Source organism: Melospiza melodia, chromosome 2 (assembly GCF_035770615.1).
Source record: "Melospiza melodia melodia isolate bMelMel2 chromosome 2, bMelMel2.pri, whole genome shotgun sequence".
Lineage (NCBI taxonomy): Eukaryota > Metazoa > Chordata > Aves > Passeriformes > Passerellidae > Melospiza > Melospiza melodia.
This window is the reverse complement of record NC_086195.1, coordinates 129,609,540-129,627,877: the sequence shown is the minus strand read 5'-3', so window position 1 is coordinate 129,627,877 and position 18,338 is coordinate 129,609,540. Positions and strand designations below refer to the sequence as shown.

The 18,338-nt window shown below is 40.5% G+C and overlaps 1 protein-coding gene across 4 annotated transcripts in view; it reads right to left on the bottom strand.

The window, feature by feature from the left end:
• APP (amyloid beta precursor protein) overlaps positions 1 to 18,338 on the bottom strand; it is a 193,468-nt gene that overhangs the window by 69,669 nt on the left and 105,461 nt on the right. For all 4 annotated transcript variants that reach the window (XM_063150005.1, XM_063150004.1, XM_063150006.1 and 1 more), the window contains exons 5-6: positions 17,767 to 17,960; positions 9,471 to 9,670 (exon numbers count right to left, since the gene is read on the bottom strand). In XM_063150005.1, the coding sequence (XP_063006075.1) occupies positions 9,471 to 9,670; positions 17,767 to 17,960 (394 nt within the window). The remainder of the gene's footprint in view (positions 1 to 9,470; positions 9,671 to 17,766; positions 17,961 to 18,338) is intronic.

The window sequence follows — 18,338 nt, the reverse complement described above, 5'->3', positions numbered from 1 at the left end:
TAACCCTACTGCCTTTGGTGAGACCTGCATGGTACTGAGGTCACCACAGAGAGAAAATGTTCTATTGTCTTCTAATGTGTATGACCTAAATGGAGAATAAACAAGAGAGGGGGAAGTGCTCTGGTTTACTGTTTCATGACTGCTCTTTTTGAGGGAAGTGTGGTGCCAGTTCAGTCTAGGAAACGTGTCACTGCTGTCATTCATCCCTTTCCCAATGTTACCATACCTGTCTGCCATTTTCTGTAGAGAGCTCAAAGTAGCATTCCTTCACCTCTGCTTTGGGGCAAAGGTACATTTTTTAAAGCAGCTTCTATGACTGGGCAATGGTCCCATCACTCCTGTTTGTGGGCCAGATATCCTGTGCCTCTCTACATCCCCATCCATCATTTGTCCTTACATGAAAAAGCCACTGCATTTGGTTCTCAGCTGCAACACCTCAGCTGAGAAGATAGGGAAATGAAGATGAGAAATTTAACAGGTTTTCTTGGGCTATTAATCCAAACACCACTTCCCCTTCCTTCTGCTGTTGCCAAGTATAGCAAATAATGTCTACAGGGGGTGAACTACACTATTTTAGCAGATATTAGGAGCAGGTAGGCAGCATGCACTGCTGTAGTGGGTGGGTTACACTAAATGCTTTATCAAAAAATGAAAAGCTGTCTTTGCTTCATATTTTAATTCTGTTGCTGAAAACTGAGGCCGAGATGAGTTACTCTTTGCAAACATGCAATTCAGTTTTACTTGATACCACAAATAGTTTGTATGCAGTACAGCATCAACAATGAACTTTGCTTTCTTTAAGGAACTTACTCACTCTTCCTGTTACATACAGGTAGAGGTATAATAAAAGAAAGGCCTTATGAAATCAGGCCTTGCTCTGTGGAATTACCAGCTGGCCTGTTACCTCTTCTAAGTGCAGCTAGCTAAGTTCCCATGTGAAGAAATCTTAAGAATGCATTCACATAAAAACCTATACTTATAGAAAAAAAAATTGCACCTGCAATAAACAAGAAATCTGTCTCCCGAGAATCAGATAAGAAGATATGTAAACAATCCAAAATTAGGGAGATGTGACAGGCAGAATGCCAGTAAAACATGAGGTCTGTAAAAACTGTATGAAAATAAGTTATGTGAATAAAGAACAGACTTTTCTGCATAAAGAAATTGAGTCCCATCTGCTTACTAATGCAATGCCTCCCCCCTCCAAAGACAAACTTTTGCCTTTAGCTTCAAGAGATTGGATACAATTAAAGAGGACAAGCCTTTGCAACAACTCAGGTTCATGAATAGTTGCTTTTAGAGTTTTCAAACCATTCTACCCCAACAGTCAAATTTTCTGTCATCCTGTGTCCTAAACCATAGATGTCAATATCTCCATTCCCCAAAACCTTAGACATGACTTTTGAGATAATCAGGAAAATGTAAGGCAACTTTCCCCATTCCAAGCTTCTTGTACTTATTCCAGCATGTCAGGGCAAACCCAGTTGTTTCTAACCATGCAAGCACCACTCCCTGAAGGACAGGGCTATGGCAAAGCTTGTTGATTTCCTTTTAAATTAAGTAGTTGAATACTGAAAATGAATCAGTTACATTAAACATTGGCACAGACTGTCTTATTTTTTCTTTGAAAAGCACAGACTTCAGCACCCTAGGAAATACAGTCTTTAAGGATGTGGACATTGATTTATACTGACTTTGTACAAAGTACTTCCATAAGCACTCATTTACCAAAATGCTGTAAGTAGAGCTCATTAGAATTTATGTGCAAACATTTTAGATATTTTTGATGATCACTTTTTACAGAGGGAAATATAAAATATGGTTCTGAATGTCAGTTTAAAATTTTCATTACCATTTATTTCTACTGCTACTTGAAGAAAACCAATTTGAAATCAAAGTGAAATTATAATTTCTGCATTTCAAAATCTCAACTCCATGCTTTTTTTTTTCCCTTATGGGACTTAAATTCTCTAACAAAATTTTCAACTGAGAAATTGGAAATAAAACATGGGCTTCTAACAGGGAGAATAATTAAAGCTACATTTACATATTTCTATTACTGTAAATATCAAGTTTATTCAATATTTTTTCAGGATTTGAATTTATTTACATCATCATGAGAACTAAGTTCATTTAATACTGGCACTCAGCCCCAAATCTTACATCAGAAATTAAATTTGAAGAGATCAAAGAAAAAAGGGACCAACAGGAGGAGTTAAATTACTAACTCTGACCTGTCTTGGAAGCTGGTTTCCCATGTATAGTTTACACCTCTGAGAAACCTATTTACCCTAATGCTACAGAAGAAAGGGACCATCATGCTGACTTAAAAATACTGCAAGGTCTTGATAAATATAAATATAGCCATGGTAATGGAAAATATATTGTATTGATGAGTCTTTCTGTACTACAGCCCTGCAAGTTTGAAGCTGATATAATCAAGTACACACAACAAAATCATACTGAGGGTCTGAACAAGCCCATTAGCACTGGTGTGTGTTTGCTGTCCATTCAAACTGTGTCCTGAACACCTCTTAAATGAGGACCTCAAACAGCTGTTGAAGTATATAGGATCAAATCTTTTATTTTGCCATTTATATCTCGCTAAAGAACAGAGTAAGTAACCGATTAATGCAAGAGAGGCCAAAGGAGTAACCTCTGAAATGTATATGATGAGGTATATGCTCCCTTCTTCAGGCATTAGAATATAAAACATCACAATTGGAGTAATTTTGGCTTTCATATCTTCAGGAATTGAGCTATAGTTTGAGGATATTAATATATATGCCCCTATATTAGTCTTTGTTTTTCAAACTAGCTGAGAAATATTAGGCAAGAGCACATGCACTGTTTTTCTTTCAGTTGTACTCTTTGTGTTCTAAAAAGGCACAATTGTTTTTACTCAATGAATCAATCAAAAGGGAATATTTGAAGATAATTTCACTGAAACAAAACTTCCTCATTCTGAATATATGGTTGGAAGAGGCAACCAAATTTTAATTTGAGTATTCAAAGACAAGAGCTAATTTCAGAAGAGGCTTTTGGAATTAGGAGAAGACAGCTGTGAAGCTGGCACATGCACTGGGACTAAAGTTGGTGCACAAGCCACACAATTGCTAAAATGCTTTTTTACAGAGAGAAGTTTCAAAAGCCAAATTATGACTTCTCAATGCAATACTGAGGACAGTTCTTCTAAAGCTGTTTAATACCCTTAATTGTAATTTCCATCCTGTGTAATCAAGATGAAATTCTCTCTATAATGTTTATTCTTAAGCTACTGCAAGGGCATATTTAGAATAGTAAAAAAAAAATTAATGGTATACTTGGCTAGAATACAAAGCTTTATAGTTCTGAAGCGGAACAAATATGTGAAAATATATTTTTTATTTCTTGTGTACAACAGAACTATATTTGGAACTAAAGTGCTACAAAGCTACCAATGATGGCCAGAAAGCAAACAAAAAACCCAGCTTGATTTTAAATCCAGGGTAATATAGTTTAATGAATTCATGTGTTTTAGAAAAGGTAATCTTTCCACATAACATCACAATTCTGCTAACATGGCATGACAGTGAGTATGAGGATTAGCCTGGAAGTGCATTCCAGTCTTTTTACACAGCAAAATCTTCAGCAAAAAATTTGCAATTAATTACTGCTTCAGTATAATAAAATGACATCTTCTCTAGGGAAACAGATTCTTGGTAATTTTTTCTGGCAGGATGTATTTCAAATGAAACTACTCTCCACCTTCCAATTTACATAAAATAACACTATTAGTGGGTTTAATATTTCAGTACTTTTGCTCTCGACCCAAAAAGGTAGTACTGTATTGCATCTCCATCAACAAGATCACCAGATTACAAAAAATATTTCCTTAAATTACAACATATAATAAAGTATTATATTATGGGAGAATAGCTGTGCTTTAAATTAAAATGTCTAATTAAAAGCAATAAATGCAAATCCATTAGGTTGATTTTATCAGCTCTCATTCATAAATTACAGTAGATGATGATTCTGAATGAAGATCTCATAGCAAAAAACCCCAGTGGATTTATATGAATGTGTACTATTTATATAGCAACCAATCATGTTTTCTAGACATGAAATGCAATCAATCACACACAATCCCTCCCCAAATAAAGCACACTGCATAGCCCTGAAGGCAAGGAAGAAGAGCAGGGAACTACTACTGCAGTACAAAGATGGTAACTTTCCAAAGATGAAAAGTTGCCCTGGTAAGATGTGGATGCCCCATCCCTCTAAGTGTTCAAGGGCAGCATGGGCAGGACTTGGAGCAACCTGGTCTAGAGTAAGGCACCTCTGCCCACGGCAGGGGGCTGGAACTGGGTGATATTTAAGGCTCCTTCTAAACCAGGCCATTCTATGATTCTATGAAAGTGAGGCAAAGCTATGGAGCGTGGGGAAAAAAAAAAACCCCAATTAATGTAGCATACACTACTAATATTGTCCCAAAATTCCCAACTGACAGGTCTGGCAATCAGGGTTAATCTCTCTTGATTTACAATATATAGTAGGAGTCACTGAATGGATTTTAAGACTTCCAGTTAAAAATCTTCAGCAGAAAACCACTCATGATGGATCAATGGCACTAAGACCTACCATACCAACATCAGGCTACTTTTCTCTTGCTAGGAAACCAGTGTATGGTCTCTCACTTGTAACTCCAGACAGTAAATACAGTCAAAATGTCACATGAAGCAGCACTGCTTAGATTGTTTCCTAACTTCCTAAAGAAATCCAGCTGAATTAGAGAAAGCAAACCCAACTGATAAAGGGCAATACTACACTGCTGGAGGAGGCAGGTGAGGCTCATGCTGCTGATTCCCCCACGTCTGTTGGCAGGTTTGCAGAGAAGCTGCCACGTGTTTTCTTCCAGGCTGCTGGGCTGACCCCACTGCTCTCCTCTAATGGGATCTGATTGGCTATGATGACAGGCCTTTGACACTGTGTCCCACAGCACAGCCCTGGAAAAGCTGCAGCCCAGGGCTTGGACAGGAGCACTCTGTGCTGGGTTAGGAACTGGCTGCATGGCCGGGCCCAGAGAGTGCTGGTGAGGGTGCTGCATCCAGCTGGGGGCAGCCACCAGGGGTGTCCTCAGGGCTCTGGGCTGGGGCCTGCTCTGTTCAATACCTTTATTAATGACATGGATGAGGGTGTTGAGTCTTTCATTAGTAAATTTGCAGATAACACCAACCTGGGCGCGTGTGTCAATCTGTTGGAAGGAAGGAGGGCTCTGTAGAGAGACCTAAAATGGTTGGGTGGATGGACAGAGTTCTAACAAGATGAAGTTTAGTAAGTCCAAGTGCCAAGTCCTGCATTTTTGACCACAATAACCCCCTGCAGCATTATAGGCTGGGGACACTGCAGTTGGACAGTGCCCAGGCAGAAAGGGACCTGGGGGCACTGGCTGACATGAACATGAGCCAGCAGTGTGCCCAGGTGGCCAAGAAGGCCAAAGGCTCCTGGCCTGTGTCAGGAACAGTGTGGCCAGCAGGAGCAGGGAGGTCATTCTGCCCCTGCCCTGGGCACTGGTGAGGCCACACCTTGAGTGCTGTGTCCAGTTCTGGCCCCTCAGTTTGGGAAGGACCTGGAGACACTTGAGCACGTCCAGAGGAGGCAACGAGGCTGGAAAGGGGCTGGGAACACAAACCCTGTGAGGAACCACTGAGGGAGCTGGGGGTGTTTAGCCTGGAGAAAAGGAGACTCAGGGGTGACCTTATTGCTCTCTACAACTTCCTGAAGGGTGGCTGCAGTGAGGTGGGGTTGGTCTCTCTCTCCAGGCAGCAACTGACAGAATGAGAGGACACAGTCTTTAGCTGAGCTAAGGGAAACTTAGGCTGGATATTAGGAAAAAGTTTTTCACAGAAGGAATGATAAAGTACTGAAATGGTCTGCCCAGGGAGATGAGAGTCACCATCCCTGGATGTGTTTTTCAACAAAGCTTGGATGTGGCACTGGGTGCCATGGTTTAGCTCAGGTGATGGAGCATGGGTTGGACTTGATGATCTTGAAAGTCTCTTCCAACCTCATGATTCTATGATTCTGATGAGAAACACTAAGCCAAAACTGCTTATTCTTTGTTGTATGCCAAGAGAGATTGCTGTATGCCAAGACTAATTTTTCTTGTTCCCTCCTGTGTCCTTCTGCTGTCCTGTGCAGAAGGACAGCAGAAACAAAATCCCAAACAACTGCACATGATGGGGGAAGCAGTGCTCCTACTTGCCTCCATCACATGCTGGAAAAATCACCAGGAGCCTGGATCCTTGGGAGCAGCTCTGCAACACCTGTAACACCATGGCAATGACTGCAGAAATTAAACCACTCCCCTACCTAAATCCTGGTCATGACAATCACTTCCCTTACACCACAAAGAGACAAAAATCAAGAGCAGGGCTTCATAAATGAGCCATATTTTCTTCAGCACAAGTTCAATGCTAACATCTCCCCATGACCAGAGGTGAAAAATGTGTATTTCACACTAATTTCACCAACTGAATCACTGTAATCTCAGACCCACAATCGTCTGGATTTAACATGTGAAGCCCAGCAAGAGCATATCCAAAAGTTTAAACTGGGTCTGCTGCTATACACCATATGAATTCAGAGTAAAGATCATCTCTCACAAAAGGTAGGAAAGTGAATAGTGGCAAATACCGCCCTATGGAAAGTTTATTAACATTTTTTAAGAAACACATAGAAATGTGGTTGCTGCAGAATGAAAATACTATCCTCCTGCCAATGGACCTTTTTCATTCTCTAGGAAAGATTAATTTCCTTTTCACTGAAAATAAGTGGTTCTATTATTACTATTTTGGTCACAATTCATTAAAATATGCACAGAAAGAAAACTGCCTGAAAAATTTATTCTACAATAGCTCAAGTATCTTTAAAGTATAACACGGCATTTATGCTTTTCGATTATTTCTGGCTGATGGCAGCCATTCCACTGATTTGGCAGAGAAAGGGCTCAGTACCAGCCCACAATTAGATCCTAACTTATGGCTTTGTCCATTTGAAAAGCAGCTCCTCTTAAACTGGATAAATCCACTCTCTGTGTTCTTTATTGCTGGAGACATAATATTAGTTACAGCTTCATAAAACCGGGTGTAAAGGGTTGTGAAGAGCATCCTAGGATGTTTTATAACTAGTGCTTGGGCAAGGCAGCCTGGAACAGAGCTCAGTCCACATCAATGAAGCTCTGACAGTTCAATCCTTTTAGAGAGGCTTTCAGGGTGTCTCCATAGTAAAGACCACTTTTTAATACAGAAGTTCTCAACAAGGCCCCTCGGCCTCTTTCATTTACAATGACACTTGCATCAGCAAGATGCTCACCACACAAGTTCCTATGCTGGATCTGCTGCCTGCACCAGGAGGACAAGAACCCTGTAGGAATCTTTCTCTTGTGGGTAAGAAGGGAAGCAAAAGCAAGAATCAAGGCTATGTCATTTGGACACTTCTACCTGAATAAATAAGCAAGCACTTTGCACAGTGCAGCTCTGTCAGACAGCACTCACTCTCTCCAGGACAGTCCCTACACCATGTGTGCCCCAGCAAGCCTGAAGGTCAGGAAACCCAAAGGCTTGTGGCAGAACTGTGCTGAAAACTTGTACTGGTAACAGATTGTCCTCATCACACTTGAACCAAAGCATATTTTCCTCACAGTCACTCAAGGTGGGAAATATTAGACTTGGGAAAAACAACATGCGGTCACTTCATGATCAGTCAACATATACATTTCTAAAGGGCTTCTGAAGGGCTTCTGAAAGGTTGTGTCAATAGCTTCCCTCATCTTTTATATGTTATGTTTTATATTCAGGTGATTGCATGCTACTTTCCTGAAAGCTATAAATATTAACCTCTTTGAAACATAACCCTCAGTAAAGAAACACTGCTACCAAATTTGTCCTCATTTCCACTCATCCAAAATCTCATTAAAGTCAAGTGTCTTTTTCTTTTTTTTTTCCCCCTTTCAAGATGCATTTGCCAGTGAGAACAGGGCATTTTATCCCCAGGGGGTAAAAGCTCACATATGGAAATATGTTTAATTGGTTTAAAGATATGAACTCCTTCTACCCCCTCCTCACTGAAAGGGCTCTCCAAAAAACTGAGCAAAACACTCAACAGCTATATAAGACAGAAACACACAAGACTGAGTTGCCAACCTTAGAAAGAAACATTTGCTGGTGATTTTAGCAAAGCTTTAGTGCTCCATGTAGACTGAACAGAGAAATATAAGCAAGTAACTCTGCTTTTCCCAAAGCATCCTCTGGGCATGTTTATGTATCCTGGTGTGATAAATTGCAGGCAGCACCCTCTCCTCTGACAAACACTGGAACCAAGGCTCAAGAGGAAGGGCCACTGCCGCATGCAAAATGTGGGACTCCACTACCACTGGAGTCCCAAGAATACCCAGAGGCAGGAGATAGGAAGCATGGGGAGACAGGCCAGATATTTTCTCCCTCATTTCACAATGGCCCCAATTTCCATCATTTTCCCTCTGCCTCCTCCATGTCACAACTCCTTTCTTTTCAAATGTAGTCTTTAATCCCATTTTCTAATACCATCTCCAACATTTATCGGCAAAGATATAAGCATTGTAGAAGAACTGGGATCTATTTTACTTAGATTTACACCACACTGAACTGTTATTAAAATAGAAAAATAAGGATAATTAATTCCAATATGCATTGTAGGAGAAATGAGGCGTTTTAAAAAACTATGTTGCTATGCTGACCATGAACTAGTGTAAAATTCAAATTCTAAAATGCAGTTCTATTAAGAACTAAAACATATAACAAAAATTAAATTTTAGAAAAGAAGAGCTCTTTCTCAATCCACGTATTCTATTTTTTCATATTTCTGTCTTTCCCACACATTAAAACTCATTAGTTATTTTAAATTTGTCTAACTTTACTGAATTACTAATTCATGAAGAAACATAACAAACAAGTACCTAACAGAATCAAACAAAATGATCCATCACTACTGTTAATACGAGGGACCAAACCAGCTCATGATACCTCCTGCTTGGAACTGATACTTCATATCCTTCTGTAACTCATGTGCATGATAAATCACATTTTCCAATTTGCTACATAGGACAGTTGAATTTTATTTAATGCTACTTTAAAATAAAATCAACCCTTCTGTTTCTGAACAAGAAATGTTGTGAACAACACACACAACAAACACAATTCAAGGACAGACATTCCCTGCAGCATCTGTGGACCAGGAGGACTGGAGGTCAGAAAATCCAAAGGGTTGTGGCAGAACTAACCCCACAGAATATTTGTAATGGGAAAGGGAAAGGTGAGGGGATTAAACACGTAAATTACAGGAGCCAAAAAGCACAACAACACTGCAGCTTTAGGTATTTTGCTGTTTGGAACATTTTTTTCGTTGTAAAGTGCAAATATGCAAAGCAGCCCCAAGCCTGATGAACTTACCTCTGACAACCTCTTCCACAGACTCTGTAGTTGTGGTGGTGGTGGTTGCAATACTGGTGGTTCTTTCAGTTGCCTCCTCATACTCTTCTCCTGTCTCTTCAATTTCATCACCATCATCATCGTCGTCGTCAGCATCTTCATCTTCCACAACAGTTAGCTCCTCATCTTCCTCTGCTTGTTCTTCAACCGCCTTATCATCGCTAAATGAAAAAAATTATGATGATGTGTCAGCAACAAAATTACTTCAAAGTAATAGGAGAGAACATTTTATTTGAAATCTCTGTAAGGAAAACAGTTACCTGTTTCTTAATCTCCCTCTCTTCCCTTTAAATAGAAAAGAAAGAACCTGGGACTCTGGAATGTCCCAAATAGTAAAGAGAAAAAAAAAAAGGTCAACATTAGAATCCCATATTTTGACACCTGAACAATACTGTAAACATGTTTGCTTCATGATACCATTAACCAAATCTAATTTTGAAAAATCAACTTTGCACAAAATGCACTCAGTTTATATGAAAGAAGCAAGAAAGTTCCTCAGGAACTTTTCTGCCACTCTCAGGAGACAGCTTATCTAGAGGTTCCCTGCATGCCTTCCATAGAGGACTACCAAGTGTTGAACTGACCTCGAATTACCAACTGCAGAGTTTCTCCTTCTGCTGTTACAAGTGCTATGTGAAAGGAAAGGACACTTCCACAGGACAACAGAAGGAAATACTGAAGTTGACTAGCCAATGCATTTGGTGGATTAAAAGTCAAGAATCTTCTGGGATAATTTTTAATTCTGTTCTGAGTGATACAGACAACAGGTCAAAAATATATGTTCAGCCACTGTTGCCTTCAAAATATTTCTTGAACTTAATGCTCTGTTGTCACAAGATTTCAGGTTTGTTTCTGATCTTCTGATTGAAATTTACTAGTAATGAATAAATGATCTTTAAATATGTAAACACGTAGTGACTTTCTGTCAACTTTGAGCACAAGTGGGTGTGAATCTTTCTCATGGCATCACATATGGTTGAACAGCCTTCTAGGTGAAGTTAACAACTTCTCCAACTCATTTCAGACACCAAGTCTTTAATATTTCATTTTATATTATGTTGCCTACTACAACTTTGAAAGCAACCTTGGCAAAACAGAAGACAGTATGATTCCTTTTTAACAGGGCATTACGAAGTTAAAACATGCTGATAAAGTTTTCATATGCCACAAACCTGACTCTACTAGGTGTTAAGCCTCTATACAAACAAGAATGACTTCCCTGTTCCCTTGTCCCCAAAATACCTGGCCTCCAGAAACACAAGAGACACTTCAAATAATACTGCAGCTTTCCCCTGGGGGAAACCCAGCTATGTTTTATGAATAGATGTGGTTAAAGCCACCTTGCAAAAGAGTCTGCATGAAAGATGACTTGTTTCCATTTACACAGGAGAAAAGGTTAAAAAGGGGTACAAACCCACTTGGTCCCTCTTTAAATTTTTCTTGATTGCTAAAAACTGGCTCGGAAATTTCACCATCTCCACTGTACCATTCATCGGCAATGATATCATTGTGTGGAGGAACACAGCAATGGAAGTATTTGGGAAAGGAGAGAGGATCATCCAGATTCTGCTGGAAGCTAGCTTTGCCATTGAGAAGAGTAAAGTCAGGGGACCTGCCTGAAAGATCCAGTTCTTGGGAGTAAAGTGGCAAGATGGATGGCGTCAGATTCCCAATGACACTATAAATAAGATCACCACAATGTCTCCACCAACCAGCAAGAAGGAAACACAAGCTTTCCTAGCTGCCATAGGTTTTTCGGGAAGGCACATTCCTGAGTGTGGCCAAATCATGAGCCCTCTCAACTTGGTTACCCACAAGAGAAATGATTTCCACTGAACAGCAGGGGCCCTGAACAGCAACAAGCCTTCACCAAGATCAAGCAAGAGACTGTTCATGCAGTTGCCCTTGGCCCAGTTAGGATGACACCAGACGTGAGGAATGTGCTCTACTCTGCAGCTGGGAACAATGGCTTGTCCTGGAGCCTTTGGCAGAAGGTGCCTAGGGAGACTCAAGGCTGACCACTGGGATTCTGGAGCCAAAGTTACAGAGGGTCTGAAGCCAACTCCACTTCTACAGAGAAGAAAATCTTGGCTGCCTGTGAAGGAGTTCAAGCTGCCTCAGAGCTGACTGGCATGGAAGCACAACTCCTCCTGGCACCCCGACTACCGGTGCTGGGGTGGATGTTTATTAAAGGAAAAGGTGCCCTCTACCCACCACACCACCAATGCCACATGGAGCAAATGGATTGCTCTCATCACACAGCGTGCCCATACTAGAAACCCAAACTGCTCTGGGGTTTTGGAGATAATTACAAACTGGCCAGAAGGTGAAAACTTTGGTCTCACTCTACCAGTGAGAGAAGAGAGAGAAGAGGAGAAACAAGTGACATGTGCTGAAAATGCTCTACTGTACAACCAACTACCAGGAGAGGAAACACGCTACGCTCTTTTCACTGACAGTTCCTGTTGCACCATAGGGATGAACCAGAAGTGAAGAGCAGCCATATGGAACCCCACAGGACAGGTTGCAGAAGCTACTGAAGGAGAATATAGATAAAGTTAACTTGCTGAACTCAAAGCCGTTCAGTTGGCCCTGGACATTGCCCTAAAGAAAGCAGCCAAAGCTCTACCTTTATACCGATCCGTGGATGGTAGCCAATGCTCTGAGGAGTTGGCTGGAAAGGTGGAAAAAATCCACTACTGGCAGCATAGAAGAAAACCAGTCTGGGCTGCTGATGAGTAAAAAGACATTGCCACTTGGATAGACTTGCCACTTTCACTGGCCACCTGTCAAAGTCTATCATGTAGATGCCCATGTCCCCAGGAATTGGGCTAATAAAGAATATTGAAACAACAAGCAGACAGACCAGGCTGTGAAAATAAAGGTGTCAAAGAGATTTAGATTTGCAACACAAAGAAGAATTATTTCTAGTTCAATGGGCCCATGATGCCTCAGGTCATCAGGGCAGAAATCTAATAAAATAAGTAGGCATGAGACAGAAGAGAAGACCTAACCATAGACAGTATTTCTTAGGTTATCCATGACTGTAAGACATGTGCTATGATCAAACAGGCCAAGTGGGTAAAGCCCCTATGGTATGGTGGGCAGTGGTGCAAATGTAAGTATAGGAAGGCCTTGCAGATTGACTGTATCACACTGCCTCAAACTTGCCAAAGCAAGCACTATGTGCTCACAACAGCAGAAACCACCACTGGAAGGTTGGAAACCTACCCTGTGCCTCACGCCACTGCCTGGAGCACCATCCTGGGCCCTAAAAAGCAAATCCTTTGGAAGCATGGTACCCTTGAGAGAATTGAGTTTGACAACCGGACTTATATCAAGAATAGTCCTATAAACACCTAGAGAACACAGCATTAAGTGGGTGTATTCTACTCCATATCATGCACCAGTGGCTGGGAAAGCTGAACAATGAAATGAACTTATTAACACCACCTTGAAGGCACTGAGTAAGAGGAGTCTCAAGGACTGGGAGATTAATTTAGCAAAGGCCACATGGTTAGTGAACACCTGAAGTTCCAATAACCAAATAGGCCCTGCCCAATCTGAGCCCTTGCAAACAACAGAGGGAGATAAAGTTCCTATGGCAGACAAGGAGTACAGTGAAAACAACTGTTTGGGTTAATTCTGCCTCCAGCAAGGACAATCCCATCCATGGAGCTGTCTTTGCTCATGGACCAAGTTGCACCTGGTGGGTGATGCAGAAGAATGGAGAGACCCGATGCATACCTTAAGAGGACCTTATTTTAGGATGAACTAGCCATGACACTGTGCCTGTATCCATATCTATATATAGATACGTATACAACTAAGGTAGTGCATGTATGTATATAATTTAAAAGCTTAAATTTAATGTACCATGTTGGTATGGGAAAAAAATTTGGGGTGGATAATGTTGGGGGTTAGGTTTCTTTCCTTTTATAAGTATAGATTTTTTCCCTATAAATTGCTAAGAAACGCTAAAAACAGAATACTTAAAAAACCAAAAGAAGTGGCCAAACTCAGGAGAAGGCATCTGATTGCACTTCTCTTATCTGAGAGTTTCTCTCTGAGAGACAGAAGATGGGGCCAGGACAACTGCTAGTTTTCTCTCTTGGCTTTAGAGGAGACCAGTTGTAGCTGCTGCTTGAAAAAGCAATTTGCTGCTGCCACCAGAGCCCAGCCTGGAGCTGCTTCTTCTGTTGTGGGGTGAGCTTCTGCTCCTGAGAGCAGCCACTGAACTGAGACCTTATTGTCACCTACCTCACTAAAAGAGGGATCTATCACCATCTGCTCAGGTGCCAGAGATCCTGAGCTCGCCTCTCCCTGCCCTGCTGGGAGCCCAGCTGCCACCACCACACGCCTGCTGCTTCTTCAGCACTGCTCTGACTTTTATGCTGGTCTGCAGCCCCCCACCCCCTGCCTGACATCCTGCCAGCCCAGCTTGGTGCTTCCAGGTGTCCTGCTGAGGCACCGGGATCAACGCCCCAGGGAGTTTGTGAAGCAAAAGCTCCTTTTCCACAGCAGCTGTGGGGGAATCATCCCACCTGCCCTGCCCACCAGGAGCCCCCAGCACCCCTGCCAGCTCTGACCATCACTGCACCAAAGAGCAAAGTGACTGCAGCTGAGAAGGCTGCTATTGGGTTTCTGGTTCTGTTTCTTGTTAATGCTGGAGTTGTTATTGTTGTTTATTTGCTTTATTGTACATACAAATAAAAACTGTTATTCCTATTCTCATACCTTTGCCTGAGAGCCTCCTTTATTTCAAAAATTGTAATAATTTAGAGAGAAAAGGTTTATATTTTCCATTTCAAGGGAGGCTCCTGCCTTCCTTAGCAGGTACCTGCCTTTCAAACTAAGACAATAGAGAAAACCTGGAAGTTTCCAGCTTGGCCATCAGTCCTAAAGATGTTCAGCTTTGGACATCAAGGACACCAAAGCTCCCAGCTAGTTCCCACACACAGGCAGGAGGGCCACCAGGCTGTGCTGAGTTGCAAGAGCAGCCAGAGCTTGCAGGTCACTTGACTGAGCTGCAGTTATACTGAAAGTCAGCACCTACATCTGACAGTCCCTCAGGCAGACTTCAAGGTAAATTTTAATTAAAGGTGATGATAGCAACAAGGAGCTCCACTGCTTAAGAATGCTTGTGACCTCTTTGTCAGAGTTAAAAACTATTTCAGGATGAGCATGACAAGACAATTTCGAAAGCACATGTGGATCCTGCCTCTTGGCCTCATGAATAAAACAGGTACATATATCACCAAAATACACCCTCCCACCTTCCTCCAAGTACTGCCAACAAGTCACAATAAGCAAGTCACATCCTTTTACATCCAGACCCAGGTGGTGGTCAGATATTGGGTGGGAAGGACATCCACCTGTGAGGCACTGCAGCCCAAGCTACCTCCACATCCCCTCTAATAGTGTGGCTACAACATGCAGCTCAGCTTTTCTTCCCCCTGTGGAGAAAACACCCTTGACAAAGCAAAAAAAATAAAATGCAGTGCCTAAGGGACAACTGTTGGAGGTGAAAACCCAACAGTCTGAAAAAGGGCATTTATTAACTGATTGGCTGCAATATGCTTTCCCCTACACATTGAGAACTACAAATGCAAATATTTTAAAATTTAAATCTGATAACTTGAGATATAAAGTTATCTCAAAATAGATCACCCACATTTGATGGATTCTGCTCTGTCATAGTTTTGAGAAACAAGAATATAATAATCTGCTTTTCAGCTTGTCACCTCCACCTCAAACATGTCACCTTCACTTTGACTTGAGTACCCATGTGAGGTGACAAATGCAGACTTGAGTAAGCACTTTAAACAGATGTGCTTTAAGCAGAGAACATTGGCAATTTAGCTTTAGCAAAGTGTTCTCCTACCTTACATTTCCCTTCTCCTTCACAATGAGTTTAGGACTAAGGCATATATGCATTGATAGCCACACAAACATAAGCTCAGATATGAAAAAATATACACATACAAAATATTTGAATTACCACGTACTGCCATGTAAGAATTTTTTAAAATGTGTACATATATATAACTAAAATTCAAGAGTATTTCTAGCTGCAATACACACAGCTTAAATGTACTTGGCTTAAGAGGCAGCAAGAAATGGGTGAGTCATTCTAAAAGAACTACCAATTACTTGGCTCTTCATATGCAGATGAAGGACAAGTGCCCCATAGAAGGGCACTTTCATTTTCCTTTTGCAAGCACTTCTGAGGGAGGGGAGGGTACAAAAGTCAGTATTTGCTTGGAATTTCAGAAATGGATTGAAATGCAATTACAGCTCCCATTCCTAGAGAAGACAAAGTTCATGAAATTATTCTTGAACTCATCTCATCAGATATTAAACTGCCTTATGAGGAAGAAAATTGACTACAATAGTAAATTAAATGTTCAGTGAAAAACAAAAAAGACAGAAATTCAGCAGATATTTGTCTTAGAACAAGTACTCTATACCCCTGTAAGCTCTTTTATTTAAAATATTTTGGCATCTTTGATCTTGTATGTATAAGACATGTACTTTATATACAGGTGTATAAATATAATAAATATGTTACCTATATATTTAATAGATATTTAAGATAGATGGATAGATCTATTTTGTGTGAATATATTTTTATATAATGAAAAAACCAAACATTTCCATTAGAACATGGTCTGCGCTCATTTCTTAGAATGAGAGAACATTTAAACACCCAATCAAAATTTAATTAAATATATAGAAATGACACAGCAAAAGCCCAAAAGCAGGTTTACAAATCTTACTGAAAAGGTTATAAATAGTGACACTGACAGTTGTTAGACGTACAAATCAGAAGAAAGTCCAAAGATATCAATATGGAATATGCAAAGTTCTTTGATGTAGGCTTTTGCATCAACAGTCTGACCATTCACTCCTGTTTATGACAGAAAACTGGAAATTACCATTGTGAAGTATTTATTTTAAACTTATTGCATTATTCACAAAGGACTCTACCTTGCAGCACTTACCAATGCTTTGTCAGGAAAGATTTAGTTGCCCACCATTATATATGGTCTCATTATTCTAGGTCTTAATGACACCTAGAATTGCATCAAATTACAGCAATTCAGTGTCTGTCCTTCATCTCTGCACTGTTCTTTGAATTGTTTCCATCTAGATTATTAGCAAGTCCAAACATAACACAATTCAGACCTATTAGCTTTCTGCATTATTCACATAATTTGGTCCCCATTTTCTGGTTATTTCTTGAAACCACTTGCAATCAGCCCCAAGTTTAAGATTTGGTGCATTATTTGTACAAAAAAAATAAAAAAAGTAGAAACACTGCATTAGCACAGTATAAACTGATGAAAGCCTGGGGAGCACAAACAGAATTTGAACACTGATCTTAGTTTATGAAGAAAGCCATCTTTGCAACTTGCTGGCATCCAGTTGCAAGGACATGACATGGTACTCTGCTCTTCCAATTGCTCTCTGACATGCTCAGGAGAGTGATATGAAAAGGCTTTAACAGCACCAGACCATTCAGTTACCACAGGATGTTACAACACAGTTATAACCCATATCTGGCTCAAAATTAACCTATGTGCACAGGGCATGGGAAGGGTAAGGACAAGGATGGTATCTTCTCACCCATCACTGCCTTGTAAAGGAAACCTCCAGGTTCCTTCTCAACAGCAGCAAATTAACAAATCTGTCAAAGGCTAGATAATAAAGCCCATTTTCTTTTAGATCATGTTTAGAAACTAATTGTCAGCAGAAAAATGTTCTTACATCAATAACAATAGAAATAATATAATAGAAATAATATAATAGAAATAATATAATGTAATGTAATGTAATGTAATGCAATAATTAGCACACAGCTAATGCCTATTACAAATGAAGCATTTCAAGAACTCCACTGGTTATGTTGGCTGATACCTGCTGCAATACCCCAGACTGCAGATGAAGCATCTTAGGAGTACACCATTTGTCATTTATTCATCAAAAAACATGAATTTAGGCATTTTTGTTATAAATATGGCAACAATTCTCACTGAAAAAATTATAAAGGCACTAAAAAGTGTGCCTTAAAAGTGTATTTTTTAACAATAAACTTTACTGTAAAAAGTTAAAAATAAAAGGAGTAGAACACTGATGTTTCAACAACTGTAAATGCAAGTTCGTGTATAAGGTGCAATGACTCCTCTATGCCAAGGTCTTTTAGACAGATTTTTGGCATCTTAATAACAAGTTGAAGAGTACAAAGTCACTGTACCTTCCATCTGCATAGTCTGCATCTGCACCTCCCCACCAGACATCTGAATCATCATCTTCAGCATCAGCTGAATCAAGATTGTCGCTTTCCTCTGCTAAGGCGCAGCAGACAAACTCCACACCACGGAACTTGTCGATTCCACAGGGCAGCAGCATGCCATAGTCGTGCAGATTCATGCTCTTCTCACTACAGGACTGCAGAAAAGAGGGGGAAAAAAGCAGCAACAATATTGGCACAGAGGAAGACTAAAAAAATCTCACAGACCCTGAGAAAATATGAAGGGACTACATACTGCCTTGAGAAGTTAAAGCTGGTGAATTGCATCATCTATGAAATTTGAAGCACAATTTAGAAAGATCACACTTGCGTTCACTACTTTACTGTAAGCAGCTCCCTACTGGTGTCCACTGCAAGCAACAAGCTCTCCTATCAGTCTTTCTCAGAACAAAGGATTGTCTTCTCCTACATACATGATAACTCCTAATCTTCCTGTCTAAAATCCTCACAGGCTTTGTCTCACAACAGAAAACATGATGACAGAATAATTATTTGATGTGTTAATCCCAATTCTG